At 40.1% G+C, this 12,162-nt stretch overlaps 2 gene segments (V, D, J or C); both read left to right on the top strand.

Moving 5' to 3' along the window:
• The first annotated feature begins 2,823 nt into the window (after positions 1 to 2,823).
• On the top strand, positions 2,824 to 3,525 carry LOC101979877. The segment is given in 2 exon segments: positions 2,824 to 3,001; positions 3,104 to 3,525. Coding segments are annotated over 2 exon segments (600 nt in total).
• A 1,863-nt stretch (positions 3,526 to 5,388) lies between these two features.
• Positions 5,389 to 5,867, top strand: LOC101979590. The segment is given in 2 exon segments: positions 5,389 to 5,434; positions 5,533 to 5,867. Coding segments are annotated over 2 exon segments (381 nt in total).
• Positions 5,868 to 12,162: the final 6,295 nt, after the last annotated feature.

Here is a 12,162-nt window from a genome sequence, read left to right as displayed (position 1 = left end):
CCTTGCAGCTGGAGGACTCTGGTGTGTACTTCTTTGCTAGCTCACCACAGCTTCACACAGTGACTGGCTTTTTGTTTCTTAATCTTCTTGCTTCTATTGGTGATGTGTTAAAGAGTGGTAATGAGATACCGCAGAGCCTTAGCAAAGCCCCAGAAATATTTTTATATCTTTACTAATCCTCTCACTGCCTCTGAGTCTGTATTGTAAGATCTAAACACTGGGGTTATCCCCCGATGACAGATGTTTTCATATCTTTATGAACCTTCCAGCTTCTATCCAGTGGTAGGAACCTTAGTCTCTGTTGGCCTGTGGCCATAGACAACATGTTTTAAGACAAGGGTAGAGACATTATATCTCTTGTACATGAAGATTCCTATACATCACTTCAATAAAAATAGTAAGTAGCTCATGAAAATTGTCATTAGTTCATGTTTTAGAATATCAACACAAGGATTGAAACTTGTAACACTTTTACTTCTAAGTCAATGTTCTGAATTTCTTTGGTGTTTCCCAGTTTCGGTCAAAAATCTGTAGCAGCTAATTATCCCTTATGTTTAAAGACTAGCTGGGGTTAGTGTGTGTGTGTCTGAATAGGGTATGCAACATGTTATAGATGTATAATATTAAGCTAGATAATATGTTTATGGTTGTAATTTTAAAATGGGGCTCCCATTTTCAACAACAAAAATTCATTACTCAACAACTCAACAATTAAATTAAAAGGAATATAAAAGATATTTTTGGCAGGTGCTTCTCTCTCCAATGAAATTAGAGAATTGTTCATCATGCTAATATTACTGGTATATCATACCATATTTCTGAAATGAGACATGGAGCTATGAAATTCCATGTTCCCAACTTTTAACATCTAAGTCTAAAAGAGAAAGTGACTCTTCATTGGATAGACTCAACCATGGACAATGGTTCCCTTTGTTGGGGCAGCTGGTCTCTTAGAACCAGCCAAGTTTTAGACCTAGATATAAATATCCTTTCTGGGGTGGCCACGCCCTGTCCCCAGATTCTTCATATGGATGCTGTGCTGATGTCTCTGCTTATGTTTTCGAGACCTTCCTTACCAGGGTAGGATTAGAGAAATTCTCCATCAAGATCTGACTCTGACCAGGATGTGCTGACAGAAGTGCGCTTTTTACTTCAATATTACCTGTGTTGTCAGTAGTGGAGATATGTTTTATAGGAAGGAACCTATACTGCCTTTGAGTAAAGGTAAGTATTTCATGTCAGGAAACTTATGGCATGAGGTTTTGAATGAAGTACTTACATTTCCCTAGGAACCAGAACAAAGCAGACCTGCACATTATAAGGCAAACAGCTCACCCACATTGCTGAAGGAGATTTTCTTTTGACAGGAATCACAGTGTGAAAAGCTTAGGTCGTCCTCTAGAGCATTTTGTGAAACAAAGGGAGATTTTCTTTTTTTATATCGGTGAGGAAACACTGAGGGCCAAATCTAGATGTAGAGCTTTTGTCCCTGAATTGGTGTGAGATCGCTCAAAACAATTTTCCAAATTGTAATGACCGGACCTTGGTGTTTTATAATCTTTCTGGGTGTCACACCGTCCTTGGAACCAGACATGACACTGAAGACTTATCTCAAATATTTAAGGCAAGGTAAAGAATTAGTAGAAACTTCACAGAATACTGCATGCTGCCAGAATGCAACTGAGATTGTACAAATAGTAAATAACAAAACAAAGTAAAATAAGAAATTTTATCATAGTAGAAATAAAAGAAAGTTAATGTTAACTAAAAAAGAAAACATGTAAGTATAAATACAAAACAAAACTCAAATTCCTCAAATCTGAGTTGTGGATTTTAAAATATTGCTGTGTAATACAACTATCCAATTTTACTTGAATTTGCTTGCTTCTGGAGAAAAGGGGTATGACGTGTTAACTGTGCAGTTCTACATTTGCTGGAGACACTGATATCACTAAGTTCCTGAGAGCCCCAGCTCTAGTTTTCACAAACATGACTGGAAGACATCAGTTCTTGCTTGGCTCTGAATTGTACTTCAGGCTCCTGTGTGTGACTTTGAGTCTCCTGTGTGCAAGTGAGTGCTGGACAGGCCACAGGTGTGCTGTCCTTAACAAAGTTCCTTAGACTGTTTATTTTATCCCCCCCTCCCCAAGTTCTCAGAGGCTTCTCCACTGGCAGCATTCATACTCAGGCAGTCTTAAAAATTCTCTTCAACTAAAGGTATTTTGCCCAAGTTCACTGCCTTCCAAAGGTCTGGCATCTAATGACTAGTGCGTGTTTCCCTACAGCAATGTGATATGACTTAGACTTAGACTTTTTTCTTTCTTTCTTATTTTTTAATGAGATGCTTTAATGCCTCTCTCACTAGCACAGACAATGTTTGAGATTTTGGTGGGTAAACTGGAAATGGCAACAACCTCTACCATTACCAGTACAGGTAGAGTACAAACCTTGCACACTTAGTCACTAGGGGGCACTGTGGATCCACTGAGTGAGCTGCTGCAGAGCTCTGGCATGGAGCCCACAGGAGAATATATTTGTTGTAAAACCAGAAATAGTGCTGTCTCAGGAGGCACCAGGCAGGGGACAGAGGGTCAATTAGCTTTGCATACCTACTAGGCATCACCACAGGGAGCCATGGGAAATACAAAATCTCCTGAAACCAAGAGAACGACTGCCTCAGAGGTGATCATGTAAAGGACTTCTCCAAGCCAGCCATATTTATTCAGCACAGACATTTCCCTTACACTAAACAGGCTGAGCCTAAAAGGGAAAGGAATGAGCCAACAGAGTATACCCAAGGGTACAGAGAGCCAATAGGAGCCAATGAGAACACTGACCTCAGACCCTGACATCACAGGCAAAGAGCTGAAAGGAGGAGCTGGCTCCTGCTCTCACAGGGAGAGCAGCATGCTGAGGAGAAGGATGTGGGGCACTGCCCTCCCTGGCTCTGCCTGGGGCCCCAGCCTGCTCTGCTGTGTCACTGTCTTTCTCCTGGGAACAAGTGAGTCCTGAGCTCTGGGGGGACTGCTCCTGAGCTCCTCTACTGCTGCTGCATCTGTGTACTCTTTCTCTAGATGCTCACTCCTGTCTCCTGCCTCCCCAGGTTCAGCAAGTCCCGGGGTCATCCAGTCTCCAAGACACATAATCAAAGCAAAGGGAGGAAGGTCATTTGTGAAATGTACTCCCATCTCTGGACATGACAGTGTGGGCTGGTACCAGCAATCTCAGGGGAAGGAACTGAAGTTCCTCATTCAACACTATGAAAAAATGGAGAGAGCGAAAGGAAATATACCCAACCGATTCTCAGTGCAGCAGTTCCGTGACTTTCACTCTGAGATGAACATGAGCGCCTTGCAGCTGGAGGACTCTGCTGTGTACTTCTGTGCCAGCTCACCACAGCCTCACAGAGTGTCTGGTTTTCTGTCCCTTAATCTTCCTGTCCTGACTGATGATGTACTACTGAGGAGTGGGGAGATGCCACACAGCCTTAGCCAAGGCCCAGAAGTGCTTCTAGACTTTTACTAATTCTCTCACTGCCCTGCTGTACTCGTACAGAGATATCTAACCACTGGGGTCCCAATTCTCCAGATGCTCTCACATCTTTGCCTCCCAGCTCCTATAATACCTTCTAGCTCTTATCCAGCGGTAGGGACCTTACTCTCGGGTGGGGTGTCGCTATAGGGAATATGTTCTAAGACAAGGATAGACATTAAACATATCTATTTTGTAGATGAAGATTTCTCTACATCACTCAATAGAAATCAAGGGTTCATGAAATTTCCAACACTTGATGTTTCAGAATATCAACGCAAGGATTGAAACGTGTATCTCTTTGCTTTCTATGCCAAAGTTCCGACTTTCCTTGGTTTCTTCCATTTTTGGTAAAAATGTAGCAGCTCTCTATCTCTTCTGTTAAAACCCAAGCTAGGGTTAGTGCGTGTGTATCTCTGTGAATGGGTATTTGTGACAGGTTATGATGTATATTATTAGCTATATATTATGTATGGTCATAATTTCAAGAAGGTGTCACATTTTAAACAACAGAAAATTCATTATCCAACAATTCAGCATTCAATTTTAAAGGAATATAAGGAGATATTTATATCCCTCCAATGAAATCTGAATATTGGTCAGATGACTAACATTACGGGTAGATCAGACCTTATTTCTGAAATGAGCCTCAGAGTTATGAAATTTCAAGTTCCCCATTCTTAACATCTAAGTCTATAAAAGAAAATGACTCTTTCTTGGACAGAGACAACCATGGACAATGGCCTCCCTTGTTGGGGCCTGTTGGTCTCTGGGAACCAGCCAAGTTTTGGACCCCGATGAGAATATCTTTTCTGGGATGACCACACCCTGTTCCCGGCTTCTTCATATGGATGCCGGGTTGATCTCCTTTGTCTCTGCTTCTACTTTCAGGACCTCACTCACCAGGGTAGGATTATAGAGAGTCTCCATCAAGATCTGATCAGGATGTGTGGCCATAAAAATGAGGCTTTTACTTTGATATTATATGTGGAGGCAGTAACCGAGATATGCTTTGTAGGAAGGAACTTATACTGCCTTTGAGTGAAGGTTAGTGTTTCATGTTAGGAAACTAATGAGATGAACTTTTGAATGAAGTACTTACATTTTCCTGGAAATCAAGACAACCAGACTTGCACATTATGAGGCAAATAGCGAACCCACATTGCTAAAGGGGACTTTGTTTTGACAGGAAGCACAGCAAGAAAAGCTTAGATCGACCCTCCAGAGCATCTCCTGAAGAAAAGGAGATTTGTTCTAATAGTGAGGACACACTGATGGGCCAAGCTCAGAATCTAGAACTTGTGTCTCTGAATTGGTACTAGATAGTTTAAAATAATTGCTCAAATTGTAATGACCTAAACCTTGGTGTTTTATAATCTTCCTGAGTGTCACACCGACCTTGGAGCCATAGAGGGTACTGAAGATTTATTTTCAGTATCGAAGGCAATGTAAAGAATTTGTAGAAACTTCACAGAATACATCATGTTGCCACCATACAACTGAGACTTTACAAATAGTAAATAATCAAGCAATGTAAAATATTTTTATCATAGTAGGAATAAAAGAAAACTAATACGTTAACTAAAATCAGAGAAAGAATCCATGTACATATAAATACAAAACAAAGCACAAATTCTTTAAATCTGAGCTGTAAGCTTTTGTATATCTACTCTAAATACTTTTATGAAATTAATTTATTCTTGAAAGCTGCTTGCTTCTGGAGGGAAAGGATGTGGCATGTTAACTGTGCAGTTCAAGTATTTGTTGGAGACAGTGACATCACTAAACCACTGAGAGTCCCAGCTCTAGATTTCACAAACAGGGCTGGAAGACATCAGATCTTGCTTTGGTACTGAAATGGACTTCAGGCTCTTCTGTTTGACCTTGAGTCTCCTATGTACAAGTGAGTGCCAGATAGGACACAGGTGTGCTGTCCTGAACTGAATTCCTAGGTCTTTTATCTTAGATGACATCATCAGGCTCTGTCTTCCTCTATTACAGAACACATGGAGGCTGCCATCACCCAAAGCCCAAGAAGCAAGGTGACAGTAACAGGAGGAAAGGTGGAACTAAGCTGTAACCAGACGGATAACCACAATTATATGTACTGGTATCGACAGGACCTGGGTCATGGACTGAGGTTGATCCATTACTCATATGGTGCTGGCAGCACAGAGAAAGGAGATGTTCCTGATGGGTACGACGTCATCAGACCAAGCCAAAATGACTTCTCTCTCATTCTGGAGAAGGCTTCTCCCTCTCAGACATCTGTGTACTTTTGTGCCAGCAGTGATACACATCAGTGTGTGGCTGCTTCCCCTCTGCACAGAAAGTAGACTAGAAAGTCCAGATGCCTGTGTGCTCCAGGAAGTCAGTGCCTCTGCAAGAATCACTGAGCTCTGACAAACTAGGAATATTTTAGCTCAGGTCTCAGCCTCACTGAAGTCCACCCTAAAAGCTTTTCATGGCTGTTTGTCTCATCTTCACCCCTTGTTTCTCCTTTCAGAGAGGAAAATAAATCTTTCTGCTTTGTTTTGCTTTAGTTTTTTTTTTTTTTTGTCACAATTTTTCTGTGTAACTGTCTTGGCTCTCCTGGAACTCATTTTAAGACCAGATAGGCCAAAACCTCAAAGATATCTCCCTGCCTCTACCCCTCTACTGCCTGGAATAAATGCTTGTGCTATTAATTCTATGACCAGGTGAAAAGGAATCATTAATTGAAGTACTCACGACCCATTTGATAAGGTCATAGCTACCATCTCCTTCCCTGTACCTTCAGTGAACTCGTCAGCCATTTTACCATTCAGCTGAACCTATTATATGATCTCTGTCCAGTCCTATGTCATTTTCTTCACTCATCTCTATTACCATCCTTTATTCAGCCTCCCTAGGTCTTCCTCTCCAGATAAACATGTCTCCACTCCATTCCTTCCTCATGTGTACTTTGATATTTTCATCCCTAAAGATGTTCTCCTAGTACATTTCTTCTACTGTCAGGAGCAACTTTTTGGGGTGACTTTTGCTGCAATCTTAGCTGCAGCAGGTTCATTTGTTCTAGAATAGGTGCATGAGGGTTAGACAAGCTAGATAGAAGAAACAGAGATATGAAAGAAATACAGAGACATAGGGTAGTAAGGGGAGGGCAACTCAGTGAATATTGAGTGCTGAGTTCTCCATGTTTGTTCATACACTTTCATACTCCAATACAAAAGGGAGGAAGAAGGAAAAGACCGCTTTAACATGATACAAAGGACAACCAGAGCGGCTGTTTACTCTAATACTTGAGACATCAAGCCATTAATTCTAGAGAAAAAGTATTTGATGGTTGGGGCAGTAAAAATACACTAGACCAAATGTCCTGCAGGCTGCTGCTCACTAAGTCAAACCTCCTATTTCAAAAGAAGAAGTATGCTTGAATTCTCTGACCATTGGTCAGTGTGGAGAGGATCTACCCCTATGGACCATCTTAAAGTCCGAACACCAACTAACCACAGCCTAGGTCAGGCTGTGTAGCCACACTTTGTTGTTAAGAGCTTTAAGCAAGTAAAATTAACTCGAACTCTCTGACCATTAGACAGCGTGGACAAGGCTGTCTAATACCATTGGGCCTGCACATTCTACTCTGAGGAATACCTTTTCCTCTTGTCCTGGATGTCTTCTTCCCATGAAAATCTACTTCAGGTTGGATTATTTTCTTTACCTGTTGAAGATGTTAGTTACATTATTTCTTTCATGACTCATTCCTCTAGCTCCTCACATGATTCCTCCTTCTAGTTCTTGCCTTCTTATTCTATTACTATTATTTTTTTATGTTTTGTGTGTGTTATGAGTAAATAAATTAATTCAACATGCTGAATCTATTTAGTGTTACTTACATTTTTACTTTTAGGAATGTCTGCTTGTGTTTGATTAGCCATATAGGAGATTGTAGTATTTTGAGTGTAGTTTCCCCTATAAGCTCATAGGGAATTCTACTATTAGGAGGTATGGCTTTGTTGAAGTAGCATTAAATTGCCAAAAATTCTGGAGGAATTGTCATGCCATTTTTCAGGATCTATCATTCTTTTTCCATATCTTGATGAAATTACAAATGATGGTATCAGATTCTCCTGTTGCAATATGTCACTAACATGGAGCAGTGGGTAGAAAATAGCAGGAAGCTGCTCACGCCACACTGCATTTTACAGAATGGGCAATAAAACTGCGTCAGCATTGTGTTTGGAGATTCTGTCATATAGTCACATTTATGATGTCATGACATGTCTGAGAAAATAAAGGAAGGAGTTATAATTTGGATTTTGGCTTAGTATCTCAAAGTTTTTTGTGGATGATTAATTGGACTTTCTGTTTTGGGGCCTGTAGAGTGGCAGAACAGCATGGCTGAGCTGCCCATCTCATGACAGCCAAGAAGGAAGAAAAAAGAGAAGAGAAAAGAAGAGAAGGGATAGCTTCAATTGCATGCCGTTATTGATCTATATCCTCCTATGAAATGTTGTTTTCAAAAATTGATTTAAAAAAGCATCACTTAATGTCCATTCTAATACAAACCAGTTCATGTATTAGACATTGGAGATATCAAAACCGATCTCAAAGATCTTCCTCCTGAACAAGTGTAGACAACTAAATCTTTGATATGTGAATCTTAGAAGGAATATTGCCATGGACCGGCTCAGGGGAGCCTCTCAGACTGTGGGAGGAGCAGGTCTTGGTAACAGGAAGGCACAAGTTCAGCGAATGACAGACAGACACAACACACAAGAGAGTGGTTGGAATCTGCTGCGATTTTACTGTATTCATGTTTTCATTATATAGTATTCAAACAAAGAACAAATCAGAAGGTCATGTGTCATTGGTTGGCACAGTATGAAAGCTTCTTTTAGTCACATCAGCAATATTTAAGAAAAGTATATTATCAGGAACAGGGGTTAGACATAAAGCATCCTTAGAAGAGGAAATCTTGTCCTTGGGAATGTAAACCTCAGACACGTGGTTTCATCTTATGAACAGAAAGTTTCTGTCTCATTATCGCTATCATGGCCCTTCCTCTTCCTAACCCTTTATTTCATCTAGTGACCAAATATGCCTAATCAGTTCTCTGCACCTGTTGAACTATACTTTTTAGTACCTTCTTATGCAGCAGACACTCTGGGGGTTGGGATCTAGCAAGCCTATCCATAAAGTTCAAAGTATAATATAACAGTCTTTGTCCATCAACATTAACCTATCTATTTCCTTGCTCATCATACACCCTGTGTAGGACAAAGGTTCTGCTGCAGTTTTATACATTCCCATACTGTTGCTTCCTTATCTGTGTAGGACAAAGGTTCTGCTGTAGTCTTATACATTCCCATACTGTGCTTCCTTATCTCAGAGCTGTTCCTGAAGAGAATGATCCTTGTCTTGTATATATAAAGACTATCATTATTATGAAAGAAATTGTGCAAAGCTCATATTCCACATAGCCAGCTAATCGGGAAACCTGTCTATGCCCCAAGGGCGGCCACTACCGGGCCGTCTGCCATTGACCTCCAGGGAGCCTAGTCCCATGGAACACGTAGCTTTCGTCCAGCATAATGACATATGTCATGTCACACAGACAACACTGGAGTTTGTGTGGCAGAATATGTCTCATCTAAACTGAATAAGCACTATTTTGCTTTGTAATATATTCAACCTTTCCTAATGTAATTATTATCCAAGATGGAAAAAGAATATTTTGCAATAAAGATTACCTGATAGATATAGCAACACTTGGCCTAAATCTTCAAGTTACAGAAAAGTAAATAGCCACTACCATAAAACACGACCTTTTTTCACTTTTACCCAGAAATAGAGCATCAGCAGTTGAAGTGACAAGTCTTGAACTCAAACTTATCAGATGGCCAAATTTTACAAAGAATTACCAAACAGAATGTGCACAGAGCTATGTGCTACCAGGAACTGTGTTATACTAGAGAAGAAAATTACAAACACATCTAACAAACATAATTTATGTTAGTTACTAATATATCTCAATTTCTTGGGTTCTTTCCCTTTAAGTACCTCAATGGAGTATTATTTGCTTTAATTCAGTTTTGTAATTTTGAAGACATTCTCTGATTTTTACTTTTTAATTAAAAATACATAGTAATATAAAATTTTACTTTGACAGCTGGACAGGAGTGTATTTTTCTCTACTCTCTGCACTGGGCCTATGAAATAAATTAAAAAATAAACGGGAAAAGCTATGGAAACTAATTGCATTTTGCAGGACATGATATAAAAGGAAAAATGCGTATCTAAACACCTATTGGTATCTAGAAACTTCTCTTCCCTCTTTACAGGGTGATGCAGGCAAGTTGGGGATAAACAATTTGTTTGAGGAAAGTTGAAAATGTCCTTACAAGGTGGAAGACAGATTCTGAGAAGTCTGTCTGGGCCTGGTACGGGCCTCCAGTGTCTCCTCCTCCTGTGATAACTTAAATCCTTCCTGGTTGTCTGGTTCTCAGGGAGAGTCTCACATGCTTCTTTTGAAGAATCTGTGTTTTGTCTACCAGGTGAAGCTGAGAGAAACATTTTTTCCATACCTGTTTTTTCCCCAAGCACCCATAGGACAGAAGAAGCAGAAACTGAAGTAGCAAAATGGTCAATATTTTTAAACTCTATCACTGTTTTTATATCTGTAACTGCCTTAGTTAGGATTTCTACTGTTGTGAAGAGACACCATGACCATGGGAACACTTATAAAGGAACAGTATTTAATTGGGGTAGCTTACATTTTCAAAGGTTTAGTCCATTGTTGTCATGGTGCTACCTAGTGACATGCAGTCAGACTTGGTGCTGGCTACACCTTGATTCAAAGACAAAAAAAAGTGAACTGTCTGTCACACTGGACAAAGCTTCAGCAAAGGAGACCTCAATCATCACTCCCACAGTGACACACTTCTTCCAACAAGACCACATCTACTCCAATAAAAGCCACACTTCTTAATAGTGCCACTTCCTATGAGTCCATGGGGCAGGGGGCAATTACATTCAAACCAACACAATTAGTCCTTGATATTTTATGCATATTCACTGTGTCGTAAGAGCATCATCATGGTGAATTTCTCAATGTGCTCTTCTATATTAACTGTTTATATATAATCCTTTACACTTCCCTTAAACCCAGGATGTTGCCTACTTTTGGAAGTCAAAATTTCGAGTTATAATTTCTTTCTCTTTTGTGTATCATTTCTTTTCTTCCACAAATATTTCATGTCTTTTTACATGTGTATATGAACTTGACTTAACTATCATTTATGATATTAAAATTGTTCATTTTTCTACCTATCCATAACTTTATAGATTAAGTTGTGACCATATCTGTGTTTTATATACATACCTTTGCCAAAGCCTACAAAGAGCAGCAATGATCTGCTACAAATTTCCTGATTCTTTTTTCTCAGTAACATAAGCACATTGCAAAATAGAGCTATGAGAATACTCATAAGTCAATCACGTATCTAACACAGTCAAACATGAAATAAAATACAGTTTGACATCTAATAAAAGGTCATAGCTTTGCAAAGAAGGAAGAAAATTGGACTCATCACTAGGGGAACAATCAGTCCCTAGAGAGCAGCCTGCAACCTGTTTCTGACAAATTGGGTGACATCGACATTAGACAGTGTAAATGCAGCACAGAACTTACAAGTTGGTAAAAATAAGGGAGACATTGAAAGTTCCCAATCAAAATTATAGAGGTAAAAATTGTAGTGTCTGTGATGAGAAATAGCTGACTGTAATTAACAGAAGGGTGAATGTTCCAGAAGGAAGGATTAATGGATTTTAAGATGATTTCATAAGGAAACAGAGAAAATGAGAACACGGTATGAATCTAACTCCAGTCTAGCCCCTCTCAAGGGCAGCTGACGTCAAATGACTAATCTGAAAAGATTTAGATTTTAGTCTGTTGTGGATTTTTTTTATGTTTCTCTTCATGCTTCTCTTACTACCACAGGCAATATTTGAGATTTTGCTTGGTAAATAGGTACTGGCAACAAACAATTCTGACCTATTCCTGATAATTGATTTTGAGAGTTTCTAGCCATAGCCTTAGTTATAGTTCATTGAGTGCACACTTGGTCACTAGAGGGCACTGCAGATCCACTGAGTGACCTGTGGGCAGTGCTTCAGAGGTGGATGCAGAGCTATAATAAGGAGTCCACAGTAGGGTATTAACTGTGGAACAAGAAACAGTGCTAGCTCAGGAGGCAGAGCTCAGAGAACAGGGGATCAATCATCTTTGCCCATAAATGGGCATCACCACAGGGAGCCATAAGCTGTAGCCTTGGCAATCCAAAATACCCTAAAGCTAGGAAAACAGAAGGAAGAAACTGCCTCTGAAAAAAAATAAAAAGAACTTCTGCACATCCAATCATAATTATTCAACATAGCCCTCTCCCCTTCCACTAAGCAGGCTGAGCCTTAAGGGGAAAGGCTGAGCCTATGGGAGCCAACAAGATCAGTGACCTCAGACCCTGACATCACAGGCAATGAGCTGAAAGGAGGAGCTGGCTCCTGCTCTCACAGGGAGAGCAGCATGCTGAGGAGAAGGATGTGGGGCACTGCCCTCCCTGGCTCTGCCTGGGGCCCCAGCCTGCTCTGCTG

Source organism: Microtus ochrogaster, chromosome 21 (genome assembly GCF_000317375.1).
Source record: "Microtus ochrogaster isolate Prairie Vole_2 chromosome 21, MicOch1.0, whole genome shotgun sequence".
Taxonomy (NCBI): domain Eukaryota; kingdom Metazoa; phylum Chordata; class Mammalia; order Rodentia; family Cricetidae; genus Microtus; species Microtus ochrogaster.
Note: the sequence above shows the minus strand (reverse complement) of the source record. Positions and strands in the feature narration are given on the sequence as shown.